Source organism: Brachypodium distachyon, chromosome 2, assembly GCF_000005505.3.
Source record: "Brachypodium distachyon strain Bd21 chromosome 2, Brachypodium_distachyon_v3.0, whole genome shotgun sequence".
Lineage (NCBI taxonomy): Eukaryota > Viridiplantae > Streptophyta > Magnoliopsida > Poales > Poaceae > Brachypodium > Brachypodium distachyon.
Genome location: NC_016132.3, coordinates 18,955,836 through 18,978,791, shown reverse-complemented (window position 1 = coordinate 18,978,791; position 22,956 = coordinate 18,955,836). Strand labels below are relative to the sequence as shown.

Genomic DNA, 22,956 nt, shown 5'->3' with positions numbered 1-22,956 from the left:
GATACATACAAAATGCATTTTACCCTCAGTGGGAGTAGTATTTTCAGGAGTCAGGACACTACTTGCGTCTTCACTCGTATACTGTTCTTCACTATACTCAACCCTAAGAATCTCCGTATGTTGTTATACTGATTAGGAATTTAGGACAAGTTCGCCAGCACCCTGAGGCGGGACACAGCGGCGAACAAATCTGAGGTCAGGGCTGTAATGGTTTAGAATGAAAAGCTAGTTGTACTCATCAAATTTCCAGGTCGTTCAGAACTGAATAAATTAAGATCCAGAGCAAGCAGAATGCAATTCGTCAGAACCCAAACAACACGAGCCTGCTACCTCGACTGGGATGGAACCGAAAGCAACATTCTGAGGATCATGTATCTATTACACCCCTCAAAGTAAATGGGAAGAGAATATTCGCGGGGTTCTTTTCTTAGTCAGCATCCATCTCCTCAAGCGCTGCTTGCGCTGCTGCTTTGGCCTGCTCCAGAAGATCGTTTGGAACCTGTATGGTATGGCAAGTCGACAAGGTTTCAGGAAAAAGGCCACGAATTACAAGGGACAATAATTATTCCATGCATAGTTGTTTTTTACCTTCTCATGCTGACGGTTCGATTCATCACATACCCAGCTCAGTTCCAACTCGAAAGACTTGTCTTTCGCTTCATCGTGTACACCATAAATTCTGTATGTAGAAAAAGAAAGGTCAGTCAGTTAATTCTTTCAAGTGTCAAACTTGCCGCAGTCAGTTCTCCACGCACACAGCAAAAAGCATCCCTAGACAGGACATCAGTCCACTGACAAAGAGTAAGAACATGTGCTATTTAAAACCTATAAGCCCTATATTGTTGGACCATGGCACACGAATCTGTGCTAAGAAAAAACAATAAGCCTTAGTTAGCCATCACATCGCTTACTTGTAATGGAATATTGCAACCATAACTACTGCTTGTAGGAATAAAATCATGATACCAAGGACCATAAACAATGCAAAAGTATGACCAGGCTCCTATGAGAGTCTATGACTAACTACAATGTTATTCTTTCTGGAGAGAAAATCCATAATCATTAACAACTACTGGCCCATCTTTGGCACATATGACAAACTTCTAGGACAAACATGACATAATATTTTGGGTGATAACTCAGGCAGAAACTTGCAGTGATACGGTAAAAGATTTAGGACATACATCTTGGCGACCTCAACGATGCCTTCCCGGCACGTTAGCTCAGAAAGCTTCAATTTCTCTATTTCGCTGTAGGACAACATTAAATTAGATGAACCGGAATATAAAACAATCATTTATGAATAGAAATGCAAGGTAAACATGTCATAAATATTATGTACGGAAACATCTTGAATCACACAAGTTTTATATAAAATAAAGCTCTCAATGTGATAATTAGCCAGTATATGTGTTAGGCCAATTTACGACTCTTCCCTTGAACCCCAGATTCCGGAAAACAAATACACGGACAAAATATTAAAGGTCGATGTATTTACACCATGTAAATGCTACTCATCTAGTATAATAGAGTTGTTTGCATTAATGCCCAGTCAGTGTTATGCTTCTGCATTGTGGCATTCAGTCAATTCAAAGAATTATTTAAAATTCGAGAATACTATTTCTGCTATGGCTCTGAAGACGCGGTCATTGATCACTAGGCATAGCCAAAATGCATGCACAAAAAGAAGAGAAACAAATTGTTGAGTAAGCAAGCCACAAAAATGCCAAACTAAGGGTATGTTCAGTTAGCTGCCATGTTTTACGGAACTTTGCACCAGATGTGTAGCAAGCCATAACTTTTGTGGTGAGAATTGCTCACGACAGGGGTGAGATTTTCAAAAATAAATGTCTATGATTTTGTGGGTAGTGTTATTAAAGTGTATCATCATCATGCTACATATTTAGCAAAGAAATAATTCAAGTTTAACAAAGTCAAACTTGCCTAGCTCGTATGTACCAAAAACTGTGGCAAGCAACCAAATACCGCCTAAGCCGTGTTCTGGTAATAGCTCCTAGTATAAGCAATAAGAGTGTCTATCATCCATTGAATATGGAAATGTGGTGCTACTATTAAGACTACTACCTGCACAAATGATAATCATGGACGGTGCATATAATGTATACAAAATCATTGAGAAGACGAACAACGTTCTTTTTCCCATTATTCCTAAATGTTTAATTTCAAACTATTAAGTATTAACATGGTATTTATACCAACATTAAACTATCAAGAAGGCAACATGCTTTAGGAGGCCTAGCAGTTTGGGACAAAACAGAAATTGAGCATTAATGCATAAGCCATACGACAAACAAACTATTAAAAACTTGATTGGCTTACGTTTTTGCAGCTTGTCTTCCTTTACCCAGTGCAGCACCAAAATATTTCTGTCAAAACTCAATAAGTAAGTCACGAATTCCACATGCATCTAGTGCTTTTGAAATGGACATTTCACATCTTATTGCATGTAAACAAAGTTGACTCCTCATTGTGAAATTAAATTTGACCACCGAATGCGACAAGATATAAAAATATGTATTACCTAGCCAACTTATCCTTGCTCAGTGCTAATCAATAAAGGCAAAAGGAATAACTACCATGTATTAGAGAGTAAGACTCACGTAGGAGAGGCCTGAAGGTTCAATCATGTAGAGCTGTGGCCCATCCCTATCATAACCTCCAAGAATAACTCCACAGCCAAAGGGCCTGAAACAGAAAGAGTTTAAATCTATTCAACTATCAAGTAAACAAGCATGATGAAGGCAACCATCTTCTTTAACAAGAACATGTTGACTGTCTTACCTGAGCCACCAGTACAGTGTACACAGATGAACATAGCTAGCTACACGGTCAGCCAACTCCTTAACAGGCATGGGTTCTCCGTAAACCCTGGTGGATTAGAACTTCAGATACAGTTCTAAACAGAATTGGATTGAACCAAAAGTCTCGGTAATTCTCACTTTTCATAATTGGCTGCCTCTGACTTCGCTCTCGAGACTATCTGCCTACCGTCCGCTGCTAACCCAGCCACAGCCTGAAAATGAGCATAGAATTATCTTAGTTATTAGTGCAATTTGTTAGAAAAATGATGATAAAAAAATCACACTAAAGAGAGAAGCACACAATACAGGACTCAATTTCATCTCTACCTTAAGGAAAATGCAATTAACAAAGCTGTTAAAAACATAATGTACTTCACTATATATCCTACATTCTTGCTGGATAAGTTGAGTCAGACCACCCTATCTGTAAAGAAATGAAAGAAAATTACCAAGCCAGAGTTCCGGTGCACAGAGTGAAGTCTCCGATTCGATCCCTCAAGTATCATCTTTGATGTAATCAGCTTCTCCACACCCTACAGACCAACATCATAACAGGATATCACACAAAACAAGCAAAAGCTAACACCAATTCGAGAAAAAAAAAGAGTAAAACCAGAAATAATCACTTACAAGGACAATTCCATCTTTGCATTTGATCCCAACGATAGTCCTACACAGAAACATCCAGAGTTCAACATGAAGTTGCACAGACATAAAAAGTACATAAAAAAAATAGGGAGGGAGCTAAATCAAACCCGCTGTTGTCGACAGCCTTGCCAGCATACTCAACCTGGAAGACACGGCCATCTGGGGAGAACGTGGTGACGGACAGATCATAACCAGTTCCTATGCTACTCATCGTTAAGTTGCTTCAACCTTTAAACTGGTTCAAGAGTTCTCTCCTGGAAAAAAAAATCATAATAACCCTGTTAAGTATATGCAGGAGAACCTTCATGAAAAAAAAAGCACTTGAAAGAACTATTCAGACAGATGTACAACGTGAAGCATTTTGTCTTAAAGCATGTAGGAAGTCTAATGAACCTTGTATCGTAAAAACCCATCAGTACTTGTACATGGTATCAGAAGGTGTGTGCTATATAGATTTGTGAATAAGCTAGCTGCCTACAGAGAAATCAGGATTCCTTTAGTCTAACCATATGGGTAATGCACCAAGATGCGATTGTTCATGCCAGACGCAATACTACATATACAATTGTCACCGACTCCAGGGGCGGAGCAAACATGGGGACACGAGGTTCAGTTAAGCATCATAAGTTTCCTGAAAATATACTGTAGTGGTATCCATCCCACGAAGACTATTTATGTACGATGGCTCACAGGCTCATAGCATCGGGAAGACCAGAACAATACTCTCAGTCTCAGAACAAACCCGAGCAAGTTAGGGTTCTACACCGGCAAAAGAAATCGGCTCAGGTCCGGAGGGATCTCCACTCCAAACCAGTCCAGTAAAGCGGAAGACGCCGACGAGTATGAGACGAATAATCCCTTCGATGTGACCTGCTACGGTGGGAGGATGCACAGACGCGAGTTCGGAGACTCGATGAGGCCGTTGCGAGGGGAGGGTTTGATCGGATTAGGGATCTCGTCTAAATCACGTACGGCCATGCGCGGGGAGCGGCGGCGATGCGTCCGGGCACTTTCCGGGAGTACGCGGAGGAGGCGGTGGGATAAGGGAACAGGGCGCTTACCGATCCCGGCGGGCGGAGGAGGTCGCGTCGACGGCGGCGCGGTCGTCTCGTCGGCTCCGGCTTGTCGCGCAAGAAGGTGCGGAGTGTGGGGTTTGTGAGAATAGGAGGGGGCGAGTTGTATTTGCGGGCAAAGGCATCGGTGTCGGGCTCGAACCAGGGTTCGCACGCACCAGGAGAGGACAGGCGACTCGCTCTGGTCCGGACTACTTGGGTTGGGCTTCAGCCCATTGGAAGAGCCGATTAAGGCCCGGGCATGCGGAAGCTGGCCCGTCCCCCCTTTCGTCCAGCCCATCGTGTAGCTGTGTTTGGTTGGAGGCATGCAGTGGAATTTTATGAAATGGTTCTAGAAAATAGATTGGTCTGACCTGTTTTTTTTTTGAAGGCCTTACTCATTACAGTAAAAAAAAACTGAAGTATGTGAACTAACACAGCAACGCACACCCGCACACACACACACACCACACGGCTGTGCAAGCTAGACAAGCCACTTGTGAATAAGTACTGTTCAAATGAACAACACGGTGAGGCACCCGGAGTCGAACTCGTAGGGAGTGGGCAGGGAGCTACCACTTGCTCTCCACCACCCGCGCTATGCGCGGTCCTTTGACCATTTTGGTTGGTAGAACCTAAAATTGGGAATGGAACCAACTGGTTCCGAGGCAGGGAATATTCGGCTGATATGCAGAACGAAACGATAACTCGAAATCAGAGGAATGGGTTGGTTCCGGTACCCTCGACAGGCACGTGACCTTTCACGTAAGTACTACTCTCACCTCCCCCATCAAATTATACCCAATCTCACCCTCTTGATGGTTACGGTTGTTGTAGTAGGGGAGACGACGCGCGACGCTGCTGGATGTTGGAGGAGCTACTGGGCGAGCAATGGAGCTGTGGGGAGGCAGCGGAGAAGCAGCGAGGCAGCGGCGGAGAAGTAGCTGCGGAGAAGCAGCGAGGCGGCGGCGGAGGAGCATTATGAAACATGAACACGGTGACTGCAACTTTGATGGTCGGCGAAATCTCTCCATGCAATTCTACTTCATGTCCTCAACCAACACTACCTAAGAGTACATAGCAGGTTGTGTTTTAGGTCCTTTAATAAACTAGGCGATCCCCTATGATATGTAAGATTAAATTCCATAGAAAATTTTCCTATCTTCACTTTGCACTTATTTTAGAGAAATTTTTCTATTGAGTCCGACCTCTTGAAAAAATCTTCTGGTTGACTGGTTGTATGGCAATTATGCCGTACACACAATCATGAAAATTCATGTGTTTCTCTATTCTGCAATCAAACAACTTCTTTTGTCTATTCCTGTGTTTTCTTTACATGTAGTAAACGACATGTTTATGACATTATAGTCATGTATTGTTTATATTCCTATGTTGGGAAATCCTGCAAATCAAAGAGCTCGAAATGCATGTAGCATTTGAGACAATTAAAACAAAATAAAATAGAAGAAATATTAAAGAAAGGTGATTGTTTTTTTCAACTAAAAGGTAATCTCTCCATAAGAATATAGCGCAATTTTATTCGCACGAGCATTGGTTGGAGGATATGGCCATTAAATAACATATTGTATAACATGTTTTATTGCTTTTTCTAAGTGACATGATATACACATCCGGTGTATATGTCCTAACAGAACGAAGTAATCCATTATCCATCCCAAGATCATCCGCGACTAGTCAACCTCTCCCCAAAAAAGGCTAGCTACATGCATCCAGCGATATGTAACTTTCATTATGTCAAACAAAATTAGGGGTGGTTTGGGGTCAAATCAGCGCAACATTCACTCACCCAGCCGCGTTTAGGTTCTGTACTCTTCGCATTAATTTTGTTTGTTCTTTCTGTATTTTTTGGATGCTTGTTTGGGCAAGTTTGTGTTGCGCCTCCACCTTCTCTGAGTACTAACATGATACCAGTGTTAACAGACTTCGGAATACACAACATATTTAAAAGTAGTGTTTACAATTATTTACTGTGCTAGATCAAATAATCCATATCGTTTCTAATCACAATGGTGTGTTCAAATCAAATGGACAATGTACGAAAGTATGTCCGCAAAACATACGGTTCACAAATGTCTCCGGTTCTCCACAAATTTGGTACAGGTCTATCATTTCTCATCATCATATTTACGTTTGAGCCAAAGATATAGAACAAGGACGGTTTCTTTGTGTTGCGTGGATTACATACACAACGAACCTTCTTGCCCAAAATCACATCGAAGCACGACCTCCTAGGGAAGGAAAACTGAACGGAGCTGGCACGCATGCATGCATTTCCTCCCCCATTCAAAATGCAGAGTTCAGATGTTGCTCGTGTATCAGATGAGGCATTCAAACACATGGAAATTAAGACGCCACCAAGCTAAGCCAGAATACAAAAACAGCGTAGCACTTTCCGGCCGGGAGATCAAAGGAAGCCGTCTTTCCGGTCTTGCTCCTCGGCGTCTTTGTTCGCCGTCTGCACAGCTTTGTACCACAGAAACGCCTGAAATTCAAACAAGAACGAACGGCAACTCCATCATAATTGAAGCTGCCAACTAACTTTGGGAACCCCGGCCGGCAGACCGCGCAGGTCTGGACGGGCATGGGCAGGTACATATATACGTACGGAGGTCGGGACCCCGGTGACGGCGAAGAAGCCCAGTATCGGCGCGTAGAGGGGGCTGTCAACGCCCACGATGCCGAACACCGGCCGCCCGTTCGTGTACTCGAATATGGATCCGATCTGCACGCGGAGCAGCGAAGAAGGATCTGGTCAGTGGAACGGGAGAGAGGGGGAGAAAGGGAAAAGGGTTCAAGGGGCGCGTACAGCGGCGATGGCCGTGATGGCGGACGCGAGAAGGTACGCGTAGAACGGGACCTGGACGGCGGCGGGGTCGCGGCCCCCCGCCCCGCCGCCGCCTTCGTCGCGCGCCCACGGCGGCGGCTCGTCGGAGCCCGGCCGGGCCCAGGAGGGGACCTGCTCGTCCGCCTCGCCCGACGACTTGGCGGACCCTTCCGTCGCGGCTACGGCCACAGGCCTTCGCTGCGACGGCCTCCCGCGGCCACTTCCCCGCTCTACGAGAAGTTGGGCAGGGGATGGGGAGCCGAGGCGCGCTTCAGGCCTCAGGCTCGGGCCGAGGCAGCGTGAGCCGCAGAGGGAGATGGTTGCCGCGGCCATGGATAGGGCTGAGCGCGAGGTTTAGCGGTGGGGAGAGCTTCGATCGAGCGCGGTGTGAGTCGATCGGTAGTGGATAGGACGTGGGCGGCGTTCCGGTTTTCGGTTTCACAGTCACAGCCTCACAGGTCATGTGCTATATGGGCTGGGCTGGTAAGCCCATTTCTAAGAGAGGACTCCTTGGGCTGTAAGCGAGTAAGCGTTGGGCTGAAAAGAAAGCCCAGTATATCACAGGACTTGGTGGTTTCTTGCTGGTGATTTGTGTTGGTTCTGGTCTGCCTATTGCCTTTGCTTGGAAGCATCAACCACATCGAATTGCCTTGTTAAACAGGAGCAGTGAAGTTTCTCGAAAAAAAGAAAAACAGGAGTAGTGAAGTGTGCAGAATCCGAGAATCACTAAGCAATTCATGTTATATGCAACAAAATACATTCCCAATTGCTTGAAAGTGCATATGCACTTCTTGGACGACGCGGGCGTGCAGGCTTCATCGCCGCTCGTTTTCTCCTGACGCAGATGCGCCGTCCGATCGTGTACAGACAAGGGTCGCTGTCCGATTCTATATCTCGTGTCGCTGGGCGGTGGGACCCCAAGGGGCATGCGTTTTTTAACCCCGCACCAATACCAATCCCCGTCCCTCTGTCTCTCCCCCATTTCGCCCGTGTTCTTCCCCTTCACCCCCTCTCTCTCTCTCTCTCTCTCTCTCTCTCTCTCTCTCTCTCTCTTCTCCGTGCCGTGAGGGGGGCGATTTTCCGACGATTCGATCGCATCCGCCCCGGTGCTACAGGTCGCGGGGGAGAAGGGTGGTGCGGCGTTCAGGAGAGGGTGGAAGGAGTGTGGTGGAGAACGACCGGGAGGCGTTTTCCCCGGTAATTTCCCGGGGCGAGACCAGCGTCGGTCGGCGGATTGCGGGCTGTTGGGGCTTCTTCGGGAGCTGCATGTCGGAGGACGGGGCGGTGGGTGCTTCGTGAAGCTTCCGTGGTCGTTGATTCGAGCGCGGCGCGTGCATCGGGGACTGCCCCGCGCCACCAAGGCATACCTCGCGGTGAGCCCCCTGCCCCCAAAGCCGTTCTCCATGTTTTCATGCGTTTGTGCCTTGATTTTGCGACCTAAACAAACTCTAGTACATCCCAATAGGGGGGGTGGTGGTGGGGTTCCTGTGATGCGGCTGTCACCCGTGTGGTACGGGATGGGAGTTCGAGTCATTTTTGAGGCATCTATTGTATCCATGGGACCATGAGTTCGCAAACGTGATCATATCGGTATTGTGTTCATCTAATCTGGTTGATGTGCGGTCTAGCTCCGTGGGGTGGTTTTGGTCTTGTGCTTAATTGTGCCTGATCTGTTCATGATTGGACTGTTTACATACAAGCTGGCTGTCATTTTTGGTGCGGGTTTGATTGATGCAACCCTAGTGTTTATGCAGGTTTTAGTAGCTAGGTGCTGGTTTCTGAAATTTTCCTGAAATTTTGCCATGCGATTTCACAACCTAAAACCTAGATGCAACCTAGATTAGCTTTGTGTAGTTGCTTTTTAGCCACTAAGGTTCTACTTTCTGGAACGTCAGGCAGGCAACTTTTTTTGTTGCACACCTTATTATTAGTTGCTCAATCGCACATGTGCATGTGGAAATTACCATCAGGTGCTCAAGCGCCTTTTTGTGAGCTGTTTAGGAGTTACTTCAACAATAAGGGGTTTTTGCATTAACAAGCCCAAAACAAGTTGCCTTTCCGCCAGGGGGTGGTTTTCATGTTCAGTAATTGCACTTAAGGACAGACAATTTACTTGTCCATCAATTTTTTTTCATGCAACAACTTATGATATCTTGTTTGCTTCGCATGGCATGATCCCCCAAAAAACGCATGAACCTGCTATGAGTTGCTTCGTTCTAGATAGGGTTTTTAATAGCAGTTGCTTTATTCTAGTTTGTTAAGATTTGTCAGGTTGTCGCTTTTCCTGTCAATGTAATTTCCTGCGCATATACACCCTGTACTCTTCTCCCAACTTAGCTAATCTAGTTGCTTTTTATTTACTTAGTCGCTCGCACACTAGCTTATTAGTTGCTTTAATTTTACATAGTCACACCACACACTTTCTTTTTGTAAGTTGCTTTCATGTGTTTCCTTGCCTAAGCAGGGGTTCTGTCTAAGCATGTGTTTTGATAAGAAGTGGGTTAGCGAATATTTGGAGCAAAAGTTGCTTCTCGGCTTAAATATTAACTAGCTTTTGTTCTTGCCATAGAAGTTGCAAATCGCAACATAAATTGTTGAGCAGGTCATTGTAGATGAAGTCTAGGAGTTGTTTTTGGGTTTTCTTTTTAATGGACAGACTTGCTGCTAAGTTATGACATGTGTTTTTTTTATATGTGTGTTTCATGCATCAGGTTGGGTAACCATGAATACTATCGAGGATGATGAAGAGGTTGAAACAGGGAATTTAGTGCATCGGCGGCGTAGGAGCAAACCCGCAAGGCATGATGAAGGTCAAGGTGCTCAACTTCAGGGAACAGCTTTATGCACCGTCGAGAACGTACTCCAGGTTTGGGTTGCTTTTTTGCACCCTTAATTTTCCATTTTTGTTTTTCACTTTATCTAATGTATTTTTTTTGTTAAATTTTCTTCCCATTTTACTTTGCATCTGCAGGCTACCAACGCCGAAGAAGCTGAACCTGTAGCTAAGCGTGGCCCCACAGGACAAGATGTAATCCTCACAGCTTTTTGTAGTTCAGGATAGGAAACCACTGCACATTTTGTTGCTCCTCCATTTTAGTTGGTTCTTTGTTAATTGTTTTTTTCAAATGTTTGCACTGTGACCTTTAGGTTGGAAGGAATAGGGCCTCACCAGCTAGGTTATTCAAACTCAACAAAGAGCTATCTTCAGATCAGGTAGCTTTGATCAAGGCCAAGCATTTCGGAGGTTTACTGAATATAGTCCGGATTTTGCCTAGTGAGATGAGCAAGTGGCTTGTGAGTACATACAGCACAGATACAAGGGAGTTGCTTATACCAGAGAATGGCAGTATCGCGGTAACAGCTAACAGCGTTTATAGGAACTTCAAGTTGCCCAAACAGGGGTGGCAAAGTGATTTATAAGAGGACCCAAGAATCTGTAAATTTTATATCAAAGGAGTATGGTCTTGAGGGGGGGAAGTCACCTGAGATCACCGACTGGTGCAAAATGATAATTGCTATGAATGGGAAAGCTGACGACAAATTTCTTCGGGCCTGGCTCATTGCAGCAATGAGTTGCTTATTGTGTCCAACAACCAGCCTTCACGTCAGCCTGCGGTGTTACCCAAATTTCATCAACCTGGACGATGTTGTCAATATCAATTTCTGCGAGTTTGTAGCTGATCAAATCCATGAAGCTTGCTTGAAGCTGGGAGACAAGAACTCAGCGAAATGTTGCGTGTATCATTTGCTGCTAAGCATCTTTTTTTCCCAAAATCTTGCTTGTTTTTTATAATCTTGCTTTTTTATCTAGCAGCAACGCTATTTTTCAAATTACTGCATCTTTTTGCTTTTGTTTGGCAAGCATTATTCATTTTTGTCTGCCATGCTGCTCTGTGCAGATATTATATCTCGACTCACTTGACATCGATGAGGATGTGAGCAACTGCCCTGTCCGTGCAGAGGCATGGACAACTGAGCTCATAAACAAAGTTGTCCAGCTAGATATGAAGCCAGACGGAGGGTATGGAAAACTGAAGGTAAGTAAAGCAATCAGATCACCACTAACTAAAGTGCTGCCCTCACTTCTTTCTTTGTTGCAACAGCTCAAAGCTAACCGTGGCGCTGCAACCGACACTGTTGTAGCTAATAACAATAGCTTGTTCAAGGGCTTGGCACACGCCGAAAATTTTGTGTCCTCAAAGTTGCCTGCTACATACAACCCCACTGTATGTGAGACTTCAATTACACCTTTATCTGTTGTAGCAAATTCATGTACTGTTGGTTTACTATTTTTTTTTGCTTTTTGAACAAACAAACATGCGTTGACTTAATCTGACTTAATGTTCAATCTCTCTTGTAGAAAAAAAAGGAAAATTGCTTTAATGTTGGAAGAGTTTTGCACAGACATTTCACATAAGCTGGGCAAGTTTGTCGAGGGTATCGGCAAGCTACATAATGAAGAAATGAAAGAAAGCAATGAAGAAGCACCCAAAAAAAGAAGGCAACGAAATCCAGCAGCTGCAAAAGTTGTGAAGAAGAAAAAAGCAACTCAGAACGATGCTCAGCAGGGGCAAGACGCAACGACTGATGTCAAAGATACTGAAGATGTGGATGAGGAAAAAGAGCAAGACGACGACAACGACGATGAGGTCGCCAGTGATGGTTATCACGGGCCTGACAGGGGCGATGACGGTGATGGTGGCCAAGTTAGTCAGGCTAAAAGCAAGGGCACAGGGCAGACTGACGCCATTTTGGGCAGCTGGTTGAGGAATTCAACAAAAACAAAGGGCGACAACGTTGGCAGTCCTTCCAAGACGACCCCTTCCAAGCCGACCCCTTCTAACGAGACACCTGGGAGAAAAAAGCAAGAGTCTAGCTCACTCTCTCATGCAATTGCAGAGCCCCACAGAGAGTTTTTGAACTCGGTTTTTGCTGATCAACCATCAGCGGTTGAGCAACCTTCGGATCAGCTACAGAAGATATGCCCGGAAACCCAGCAAAACAAGCTATTCAATGAATTTGTCACCAAGGACCCATCTCCAGCTGAATGCAAAGGCACAGAAGTTCAAGAGCCAGAAGCTAAGTGCAGAGTAGTAATGCCTGTCAGCAAAGACAAGGGGAAAAGCGCAGCCAGACGTGCATCAGCAAAAACAGTTAAAATTGCTAGAAAGTTCAAGAAGATAGCTTATCATACGGTTTTGACTCTCCCTGTTGTCGCAGTCACAGAAGGCATCCCAAATGCTGCAAAAGCAACTTCTGCTAATACAAATAAGGGATCCCAAGTCCATAAGGGAATAGGAAGGGCTTCAACCGAATCTGCAAACAACGAATCACAAGTTGTTGAGGCAATTGCAATGAAGGGAGCAACCCAGAATGTTGCAGCTGTGAACCTAGGCGGTCAAGGCGTTGACCTGATGCAAATTCCTCAAGCAAGGGTTAATGAGCAAATAGCAAGCACAGCCTCTGTTGATTCTAAGAAGCAAGTTTCAGCGATGTCGCAAGGCTGCCTTGCTGATCAGGCAGCACCAGCACAAGATGGTCTAAAAGGAGAAGAAGTGGCATTTGTTGAAGGACGGTCACTTATACGAGCTGCAGGGCCACCTGGCCATCAACCTAGGAAACCTACCGAAAATATTTGTGCTCCACCGACACCTTCTGCAGTAGCCATTGATGCTTCTTGCGCAGGTCACAATGCGATTAATCGGGCCAACTCAGCTGGATCTGTCCACTCCGACCATTTATGTGGAAGCAACTTACCTTCCTATCCAATCCAGAAGAACAAGTCTCGCGATTTTTTCAATGGCATGGATTTTGCACCACCACCATTTGACCTCGGGTTCGGTAGCCAACCTGAGCCACCACAGACTATAGGTGGTCCAGCTATCAGTGCTAAAGGAATAGCAGTGGGCAAATTTTCTCTGAATAGTGGCACTGCTGCCTGTGCCTCTACATCGCACGGACACACGGTCATCGATGATGAATGGGATGATGCTATGGTCGTGGAAGCATGCGCCTTGGCAGATCGGATCGACCGTGAAAGGGCAACGGGAGCAGTTACAGTGGACCAGGAAGCAGTTGTTGATCTGAGCACACCACCTGAAGGCAAAGCTGTGCTAGGATTAATGAGTCTCCCCCGTACCAGAAGCAGTTCAGGTGCAATTCCAAAGCCAAAAATGGCAAACGCAATAATTGATCTTTGTACACCACCACCACCAGCCAGGAGTATTGAGGGGAAAGAGAATTTTGGTAGCATTTCTGCTAAAAGTAGTTCTAGCTCTGCACCACAACAGGGTCCCGAGCGGAGGGCTATAAAACCCCCTGCTTGCAAAAGGCCTCCATTTGTTGACATTGAGTCGAAGGCAACCTACCAGTGTTCAAACGATGTGAAAGAAGTTTATGCAGCAGTTCTTGCCACTGGTAGGAGGAACACAAGGGCGAAAGTAACTGATGAAAGGTACAATTTAAAGATGTTGCCTAGTTGCTGTACTTTTGCCCTTTTCTTTAGGCAAGTTTTGAGCCACTGCAATCATTCACATTTTTCCCCTAGCTGTTTGTACACATGCCGTACATGTCCCTTCATTTTTTTGCTGCACTAATTGGGTTGCTTAATTAACTAAGTTGAAGTTGGGAGTTGCCACACCAAGCTTGTTTCTGAATAGGGATTCATATCTTTCCCAGAGTAGTAGTTTTTCCTTTTTGAAACATGTAGTTGTTTCTGAAAATTTTTGACTTTTTTTTGCTGCGAGGTTTTTTGTCTGCATATGTAACTGACCACAGCAATTTGTCTGCCCTTTTTCTGACCCTACTACAGTGACCACATCATAAACTACAACGGTTTTTTCGTCACTGTAAATGAATTGGCGTCATCAATGGCTCCAACACGCAGGCTTAGCAATAGTGTTGTCGAGATTGGCATTGACTATGTAATAAAAAACAACCAAGCAACCTAAAGAAGTTTGTGATGCCACTACGGATTTGAAGCGACCTCCCCCGTAAAAGGGTTCGATCTCTGTGCTTTAGTGCTAGTCCCTGGATCGACTCACTAGCACACACAGTTTCAAGATATAATATCATAGAACAAAGGTCTCAATATTACAACGTATCATCCAGAATATAAAAGGGTACTTACAACTCGCATAACCTCACGGGTTAGCTGGAAATAAAACAACTGTTTAGCAGCGGAAAACGGAAGATGCAAGGGCACATCAACACCACGGTGAGAGCGTGTTGGAATGTAAGCCCGTAACCCAAACATGCAGAACGTACATCTTACTCGTCGTCGGAGCTTCCTGCATCATTAAACGATGCAGCCACTAGGGTCAATACATTGAATGTATTGGCAAGATTCACTAGGAGTTATACCAGAGCCTACCAAGTATATGCATAATGTGGCAAAGTGGGGTACAAGGCTATTTGCATAAAAGATTAGTTATTGAATCCTATCTTTTAATCAAATAGAATTTTATTACTATTGGACACGGGGTAGACACACCCATGCTCCTATTATCCTAGAGCACATTGATGTGGATTCATCAAGTGCCCATACCCTGTTCAACCATTCATTTTATTTAAGAAGTTAGAATGAGTGAGACTTTCCTTACAGCTCCACATCTAGTCGCTCAAATTGTCCGTTGCCGGGGACACGGCTAAGTACTTAGTTTTGACGCTCTCGAGAGTTTGTACACATTCCCCACAAGAAACCGACGTGTTAATCCCTTGCTGTCCTCAGGCTAGAGTAGCAACGGCATCGATTACGAGATTTTCAGAGGTAATTCCCTAAACCACGAGAGAATCACGCTCCCCCTACACGGCTACCTCAGTACAATTCTTCGGGTTTAGGTTCATACAACTTACTCTTGTCTCGCCAGAGCCCATATAGCATTGTGGTTGTACTAGAAGCTTCTAAATAGGAAACTAGTCCAGTCTCAGTTACCCCAGGTGGCATTCCACATTTGCAACGTAGGCGCTCCCCGAATCCACGGGAAAGTCGTCCATGGACGATCCATTCCTGAATCCACAGGAACTCGACTCAGAGGGACCCATAGAAATGGACCTGACGCCGCTAATCCTCAAAATCTTCAAAGCTGCCCACCCAGGACGGTTCATTAAATTAATTGTTTTGCCTTACATCTAACAAAATCATTTCATATCGCCAAAGGCATGACAATATCATAATGTAGTTATTTCCCCCACGATACTACCATAGCCTAGCATTCAACTACAATCGATGGCAATTTGGTAGCAAGGTAATGGCGAGGGTAAACTAGACTACCTGGGATTTATAGCTAGCATAGAAGTACGAGTAATATTTCTGATGCAACTAATAAAACATCTAGTGTATAGTAAAATATTTTGGAGAATGATCAAAGTGAACTTGCCTTGTCCAAGGTTGTGGTAGTTCTCGCACTCTTCGCAACAACAATGATTACACTCCACACAATCTAAAATAAAAGCAACACACACAATAAACACAACATTCAATACAAAAACCATGCCATGATGATGCACACAAAGGTTACCTCCAAGGTAAAAAGTTTTGTTTCTATTTTGAAAAGTTTTTCAAATAGTTTGGACAGATTATACAACATCAAAGTGGTAATTAATATGCATGATACATGAATAGGGTTTAAAACAAAAAATTGTGCGGCTTTTGCAACATAGAGCAATATTTAACTTGTATGTCATGATTATACACAAAATAATTTCTTCTCTGGTCCTAATGGACAGAGAACAAGTTTAAATAATTTTACAGCAAGATAACATGCTCAAAACTATTTTGAAACAATTCATTTGAAATTTAAACCATATTCCACCATTTGAAAATAGCTACTGTCTAAGTTGTTCAAAACTGAAAGTAAACAGTGCCAAAATATTCTACACGTTGTGACGATTCCAGAAAGGTGCGGAACAGAAATTTTGGACAAACGGTTTGAAAGATATAAGGGTTTGAAGTTGTAGGGTCTTTTCTGCAAAAGTGCATTATCTAATTCGGCCAAATATAAAATAAAATAGAAAGCCTTGCCACGTGGCAGCGCGGGATTGGCCGGGCTTAGGGTTCCGGCCGGCGGACGAGCTCGCCGGCGGCGGCGCGGGCAGGCGGCGGGACAGCGGGTCGCGCGGGAGCGTGCGGCTGGCCGGAGGCGGCGCGGGGCGGCGGCGCGGCGGCGGGCGGCGGCACACGGGCGCGGGGCGGAGCGCGGGCGTGCGGGCACGGGGAGCTCGGGCGGCTTGGGCCGCGCAGGCGGTCGGAGGCGGGGAAGACGGGCGGCGAACGGCGGTGCGCGGACGGCGTCCAACCTCGAAACCGAGCGTGTCACCGGATGTGCTAGGGAGAGGGGAGAACGGGAAGGTGGCCGGGGATGGGAGAAGCTCACTGGAGCGGCGACAAATCGCGATGAACGGCGGTGGCAGAGAGTAACTCCGGCGAGAAATTAATCTCAAACCGAAGCGAAATTGGATGTGGGGTTTGGGGGAAGTGGAGGAGAAAAGCGAGGGCTTCGGGGTGACGCGCAAGGATTTGGAGAAAACGGCCCGAGCGCGGAGAAATCGGAGGTGGAGTCATGGGCAGTTCGCGGGCGTGCGTGGCCGGACTTGTCGGGCAGACGGTTGAAGAAGAAGATGAGCGCGGGTCCCACCGGTCAGTGAGAGCGGGCCGGCCGGTTCGGGCGGGGCCGGTCCGGTTTGACCGGTTTCCTCCGGTTTTTCCTTTTCTTTTATCCATTTTCTGTTTTTGAACCTCAAAATTGATTCGAAACTCCAAATCACTCCAAATAAAATACAACAAAATTTTTAAAATCATATTTTCATATGATCTAACTTTTGGAACAAGAATTTCCTCAAAATAAAATATTTAAAAATACATTTGCCTATAAAATGGCTTTTAGGGCCCTTAGGCTATCGAATCAAATTATTTTTTTCAAAATACTTTCAAAAGCCAATTTATGGGATAGCTCTATATATGCATTAAATCCCTTTTTACCACAATACCCTCATGGGTTAAAAATGCAAATACTCAAGAGCAAGATCAAAGCCCAAAATCAAATAAAGGCATCTGTGCAAAAGGGTTTTCTGAGCAAATTTTAAGGTTTTGAAAGTGATCAAATGCAAGGGTGACATGATGCTCATGATATGCAATGCATATGAAGAATTTTGAAAATTGGGATGTTACAGGATTGGTGTAAGTAACTTCTGCCATCATTTTTAAAGTCATTGCATTTCCCATTTTTTTCAACAAAATAGTTGCTTGCTTTTTTGTAACCAAGCTACAGAAGATGGATTGGTCAGGGAATGAAATAAAGAAAAAGTTTGCCAGGGACAACACACATCTGGACCGCATGGACATGGTAAAGGAATTGCTTCATCACCCTGATATAATGAAGCAATAAACAAGTTTCCTCACACACTTTTTTGCCATTTTTCGGATGTTTTCCTTTTCATCCTTTTTTTTACTTGGCGGGGTTTTCTCCATGAACAGGTCATGTTCCCTATGTTGCAATCTCTGGATCCAAAGGAGCCTCAGGATTCAAACCACTATTGGCTCTTTAATCTGAAATTAGGGACAGGAGATATGAAAAATTTTATTCACTGAGGTCGCTTCACGACAAAAGCTTGAATAATTGTGCAAATACTGTCGTGGCATGCATTACATGCTTGTGGAAAGCACATTATGGCAAATCAAAAGTGCAAGTTGACAATTTCAGTTGGTATGATGGCGGGGGCTGAAGCAAGAAAATTTGTAAGGAAATAACAACATCTGCCTTCAATTCATGCCGTTTTATGATTCCTTTTTTTTTACCCAAGCCCTTTTTCTAACTACCCAACAACATTTTTGTCTTCTGCATCCTTATTTTTTAGACATGACTGTGGCGTATTCATGCTCACAAACGATGATATGTGGGACGGGAGGAACCCTCTCAACTATTCACAGTCAAACATAGCGAACATAAGGAAGTTGCTCACCCATGCTTGGCTCAACTCGAAGGAAAACGAAATAGACTGGAAAATAGTCCTAAAGATCAAGGCATAGGTACATGTGACAGCGCTCCCTTTTTTAAAGGTGTTTTTCCCGCGAACGCACTTTTTTTATATGGACAATCTGCTATGTTTTTTGCAACATGTAGTTGCTTTACTTTATCATTTATGAATACATACATCTCCCTCACCTGCCAGGCAACTTACAATACATCCAGTTTTTCAAAAAATGTCTACTGAGCCTTTTTATAGCCTTCACAATATATACCCAAAAAAGGGCCACCCCCTGTCTGATAAGTTGCTTTTTTAGTTGTTTTACAACCCCCCCTAACAAGCACCTATATGTGTGTGTGGTGTTCTAAGTGTGAGTCAACTTTTCCCCCAAATAGTCGTCTCGTCTGTTTCCAAAATCCCAAAAGTTTGTTCACAAATTGTCCTGACTGCTGGCATGATGTTTGTTGCACAGAGTAATTTTTCCATACTATTTCAACAAAAGGAAAAGCAATAACCCAGCAATTAACGCCACACAGGGGTAATTATAGAGAGCAAGGATTTTCTTTAGATTGATATACTCCGTAAGATCAAAGCAAACTGTTTGTGCAACACAATAGCTTTTTTTTTCAACAACCATGCACTGCTAGTATTTTCAGGAACTAAAATTTGTTTCAACCACAGCACACAAAACAAGGGATGAAACAATGTTCAAAGCAAGACAGTAGATAAACTAGGTAGGACTAGTTATGTTCTAATTCAGAATCACGAGCATCAACCACAGCACATGAAGTCGAACATCAAACCAATTTAGAAGGACAAGTTGCTTGGTTATGCTCATCTAACCCACACAAGGAACATTTGTTCTTCCGTTTGGGCCTTAGCTCAAGTGCATTCTCAAATCTTCTTTTCCTTTTGTCACCGACCTCTCCGGGTTTCGGACTGCTGGAGCAACTACAGGATGCAGCGGCACAGAAGATGACGCCTCACCTGACGGGGCTGCTACAGCTGCTTTCTTACTAGGCTTCCTTGTCTTGTTTAGATGCGAAAGTTCAGTCCGCATTGTACGAATGTGCTTGTCCACAATTTGCTTCCCTGCATCTGATCCACAAGCCTGCCTAGCAACTTTCTACAACTCAACAGACATATTGGCCAAACGGATCTCCTTCTCTGATGGGTTTGGCATAATATCAGGCTGATCTTGCTCGGGGGCAACTTCTCCCTTTATCGCTTTCTGCGTCCAACGACTCAAGATGTACTGTTCGGGTATCTCATCAATCGCACAATGAGTAAATATTTTTTAAATGTGGCAGCAAAGCAGTCCATCCTTCTGAAAATTGCAACACTCACACGAGTAGGAAGCTTCATCTACCCTAGCAGGGACTTTGTATGTTCTTGTTCCATACTCGCAGCAGTACTTTCTGTTGGCGTAAAGTTCATAAATGTCATTTTGCAATGCCCTTACATTGTATCTTCCAATCTTCTCGAACTCTGAACGAAACCTGTAGTATATGTCCCTAGTGTAAATCTGCAAAGCTTGCTTTTCGATTGGATATGATGACCAAATTTCGACATGCAGATGGTATGTCCTGTAGTCATTGCCACCTTCCTTTACTAGGATCTTCAATTGTATTTTCTCATATTGCTGCACAAAATTGAGAATAGAATTGTGTGGGTTTACGTAGCGCTTCAACACAGCATTAAAGCCTTCACTGCGTTGGGTTGATTGGAGAATTGGGAAGAAGCAATTCCTAAAGTAACACGGGATCCATGTCGCCCTAATATTTTACAGCCAAGCAATGTGCTTGTAGCCAGCCACATCCTGATGCACTTCCATCATCTGTGCCCAACTCTGCTCAAACTCTTCAGGGGTCAAACTGTAATCAACAACCTCGTTGAACTGAGCAACAAATTCTGGCCTTCTACCAAGAAATGAACCAAGCTTCTCTTGTGCTTTTTTCATAATGTGCTAGCGGTAGCTGGGGTGTACTGTGTTTGGTAAAACTTTAGCTATTTAAGCATGCATTGCCCAATCTTGGTCAGTAATAATATTCTTGGGAGCTTTGTCATTCATTGCATCTAGATAGGTCTCAAACAACCAGTCAAAACTAGTTGCCTTCTCATCCCTCAAAAAGCCACAGCCTAACATGAACGACTGCCCATGTCTATTGATGCCTATGAAAGGTGCAAAGGGCATGTTGTACTGATTGGTCAAATAAGTAGTATCGAACGAGATGCAATCAGAATAAGCATCTTCATATGTTGTTCGGGCTGCACCATCTACCCAGAAAAAGTTCTGAACTCTTTGTTCATCATCCAAAAGAACTTTGAAGTAAAAATCCGGATCATCTAGTCGCTTCTGCGTAAAATATGAAATAGTCTCGGTCATATCACCACCACGGGTTTGTGCACGCATTCTAGACCGGTAGTTGCTTATTGCCTTTGTTGTATATGGAACAAGAAGACCAGACCCATAAAAAGATGACATTAGTTGCATCATATGACCTGGGTAAAAGAATTAACATCATGCATCAGATAGGCAGTTGCCCACAAAACTGGGTGTTTTCTTTTGACAAACTAGTTAATGTTAACAAACAAATCGGAGAGAAAAGCAACTCAGCATGCACCTGTTTCTAAGTTAGAATCGTGCAGAATTCTCAGGAAGTTCTCTTCTTTCTTGGGGATGCCCTGGTGTGATCTTAGATATTTAGTCAAGGATGGTTTGTTAATCAAGGGGTGGTTGTGTTCTGCAATGAAATAAACCACTTGCCATATGTTGTCCATTAACTTGACAATCAACCGTGCTTTGCAATTTGTGCCTTTCATTGTCTCTCTTCTTCTTTTCTTTCGAGGTTTTTTCCCCACATGCAAAGCATCTTCTTGATCATTCTCATCTTCACTGTCCACTTCAGATTCTGAGCTCACATCTGGAGCAACTTTAGTTTTCTGAGTCTTCTCACCATCTACCTTAGGCTCTCTGAATTTATTGCAAACAAAAAGCTGCTTCTCCACTTCATTTGTGTACACTGATCTCTTAGAAGTGCTTGACCTTGTCGAGAACCCCAACCTTAGTGCATAGGCATTATAGTGATCTTTTGCACATAATAGCGTGTCAAATCTCATCCCCAAATAAGGCTCACTTGGTTGCGATAAAACCTCATCTTCTGGTATTTCCACATCATTGTTGTCATTGTCAGGCATGCTTGTTGTATCTTGATTAAAGTTAGTGGACTCAATTTGCCCAACCTGGCCCTCATAGCTAGCAAACTGCATGCTTCCATTATGTGATGCAACAACATTCCCTTCGGTACAAATTGCTTGGCTTACTTCTCCATGGAGGGCAGGCTGTGTGCAGTATGATGGTAATGTAGTTGTTGCACAGCCTTCACCAACAGCATCATTTGTGTCATCAACTAGATCAGTAGGCAACTCATTGAGATTCAGCCAATCCATCTGCAATTAATAAGAGGCCATAAGAGTGCTATTGATAGGCAAGTTTCAAATCGAACCAAATTTTGTGCTTTTTCACAGCTTTTTTGTGTTCTTTTTTATGCCCCTTTTTGCACCTACATGAATATTTTCTGCATTTTTTATGTCCTTTTTTATGCTCCCCTACCTAAGTTATTCTCTGTTTCTTTAAAGTAGGAACTGCTTTTTTGAAGAGATTGATTTGTACATATGGCAGAAAGCAAGGGATGCAAAATGATGCAATCAGGACCCATCATGCTTCTCTGAAGAGATGGATTTTCACTGGTAGTGTACTGTCAAGCTTGAAGTGTGAATATGAGAACCTGAGAATAGCCTAATGTTGAAAACTGTAGGGATGGCTGAAGCTTTTTGTGCTTCATGCTAACATGCTATGCTTGGGATGTTGCTTTATACATACAACTAGCAACTATTTGTGTCCTTTTTGTTGCTTTGTACATACAACAGCACTGGAATCAACCACCCCCAAACACCATGATGAATACTGTTGTTTCCATATGCAAGTTTCACGGAACCTGTGTAGGGGAGTAAGAGTTTGCTTTCTAGTACTTTTTTGCCAACTACTTTTGCATGCTTCAATATGCTAACCTATAGGCACGCCCAAACCCCTAACCTGCCCAGATTTTCAATTTTTGGGACAGGATCATGGCAGCATGCAACATCACAGTTTATGTTTTCCCTATGCTTTTCTGTTTTTTTTCCAATTTTTGTTCTGGGGGTGCGTGAGGGCAATGTGTTGCTGGATTTTGACCACGAATGTGCCTAGATATGCAGATTTGTACCGTTTTTTGCTGCTCTGTTTAAACATGGATAAGGAAGTAGGGGAGGAGCGGTGGTGCTGGCAATTACCTTCACAAATATGTTCTTCAACCTCAAATTTCTGCTTTGATTTTTGTTTTTGGGGCAGCATCCATGGGGGAACTTCATCGGAGGAAGAAGGCACCAGGGGAGAAGAAGGAGATCGGGATCGAATCTGGGTGGGATGCTTTGCTTTTTGCTTTTCCTGCATTTTTCCCTTTTTTTTTTGCTTTTTTCGGTGTTTCCTTTTTGCTTGCGTGAGGGGTCACGAAAGCCACGATCGCTCGCCCGGGATAACAGCGAGCACGGGCCAGGGATAACAGCAACCGTGGCGCGCAAATCA

At 44.1% G+C, this 22,956-nt stretch overlaps 3 protein-coding genes across 14 annotated transcripts; 1 reads left to right on the top strand and 2 right to left on the bottom strand.

Moving 5' to 3' along the window:
• Positions 1 to 211: 211 nt before the first annotated feature.
• LOC100838471 (proteasome subunit alpha type-3) lies at positions 212 to 4,689 on the bottom strand. The gene is made up of 11 exons (XM_003568162.4): positions 4,532 to 4,689; positions 3,578 to 3,724; positions 3,453 to 3,492; positions 3,272 to 3,355; positions 2,961 to 3,034; positions 2,803 to 2,889; positions 2,622 to 2,706; positions 2,341 to 2,387; positions 1,185 to 1,250; positions 589 to 679; positions 212 to 499 (listed from the first exon to the last, which is right to left on the bottom strand). Exons 2-11 carry the CDS (start codon positions 3,679 to 3,681, stop codon positions 428 to 430), a joined length of 750 nt encoding a protein of 249 aa, XP_003568210.1. The 5' UTR covers positions 3,682 to 3,724; positions 4,532 to 4,689; the 3' UTR covers positions 212 to 427.
• A 1,827-nt stretch (positions 4,690 to 6,516) lies between these two features.
• Positions 6,517 to 7,798, bottom strand: LOC100828480. The gene is made up of 3 exons (XM_003566056.4): positions 7,350 to 7,798; positions 7,149 to 7,265; positions 6,517 to 7,025 (listed from the first exon to the last, which is right to left on the bottom strand). The coding sequence occupies exons 1-3, from the start codon at positions 7,698 to 7,700 to the stop codon at positions 6,948 to 6,950; spliced, it is 546 nt and encodes a 181-aa protein (XP_003566104.1). The 5' UTR covers positions 7,701 to 7,798; the 3' UTR covers positions 6,517 to 6,947.
• A 539-nt stretch (positions 7,799 to 8,337) lies between these two features.
• On the top strand, positions 8,338 to 22,363 carry LOC100838783. Of its 12 annotated transcripts, XR_002963411.1 has the most exons (10): positions 8,338 to 8,740; positions 10,079 to 10,233; positions 10,339 to 10,395; positions 10,515 to 11,404; positions 11,471 to 11,593; positions 11,728 to 13,821; positions 17,636 to 17,710; positions 17,842 to 18,102; positions 18,222 to 18,393; positions 21,975 to 22,360. XR_002963411.1 is itself a non-coding variant. In XM_024459336.1 (7 exons), exons 6-7 carry the CDS (start codon positions 11,750 to 11,752, stop codon positions 22,033 to 22,035), a joined length of 2,133 nt encoding a protein of 710 aa, XP_024315104.1. In that variant the 5' UTR covers positions 8,338 to 8,740; positions 10,079 to 10,233; positions 10,339 to 10,395; positions 10,515 to 11,404; positions 11,471 to 11,593; positions 11,728 to 11,749; the 3' UTR covers positions 22,036 to 22,363. The 12 variants fall into 12 exon arrangements, 7 of the variants coding, with proteins under 7 accessions (XP_024315104.1, XP_024315103.1, XP_024315102.1 ...); XR_002963409.1 differs by lacking the exon at positions 17,636 to 17,710 and having other exon boundaries at positions 22,015 to 22,363; XR_002963410.1 differs by lacking the exon at positions 17,636 to 17,710 and having other exon boundaries at positions 18,222 to 18,423; positions 22,015 to 22,363.
• Positions 22,364 to 22,956: the final 593 nt, after the last annotated feature.

Excerpts from the sequence above, each read along its gene's own strand:
- LOC100838471 (XM_003568162.4), bottom strand. The coding sequence starts at position 3,681 with ATGAGTAGCATAGGAACTGGTTATGATCTGTCCGTCACCACGTTCTCC. Across the intron at positions 2,388-2,621 it reads AACCTTCAGGCCTCTCCTAC|AAATATTTTGGTGCTGCACT; the intron begins GTGAGTCTTACT and ends GAGTTTTGACAG. Across the intron at positions 1,251-2,340 it reads GGAAGACAAGCTGCAAAAAC|CGAAATAGAGAAATTGAAGC; the intron begins GTAAGCCAATCA and ends GTTGTCCTACAG.
- LOC100828480 (XM_003566056.4), bottom strand. The coding sequence starts at position 7,700 with ATGGCCGCGGCAACCATCTCCCTCTGCGGCTCACGCTGCCTCGGCCCG. Across the intron at positions 7,266-7,349 it reads CCATCACGGCCATCGCCGCT|ATCGGATCCATATTCGAGTA; the intron begins GTACGCGCCCCT and ends CTCCGCGTGCAG. Across the intron at positions 7,026-7,148 it reads TCACCGGGGTCCCGACCTCC|GCGTTTCTGTGGTACAAAGC; the intron begins GTACGTATATAT and ends TTTGAATTTCAG.
- LOC100838783 (XM_014899351.2), top strand. The coding sequence starts at position 11,750 with ATGTTGGAAGAGTTTTGCACAGACATTTCACATAAGCTGGGCAAGTTT.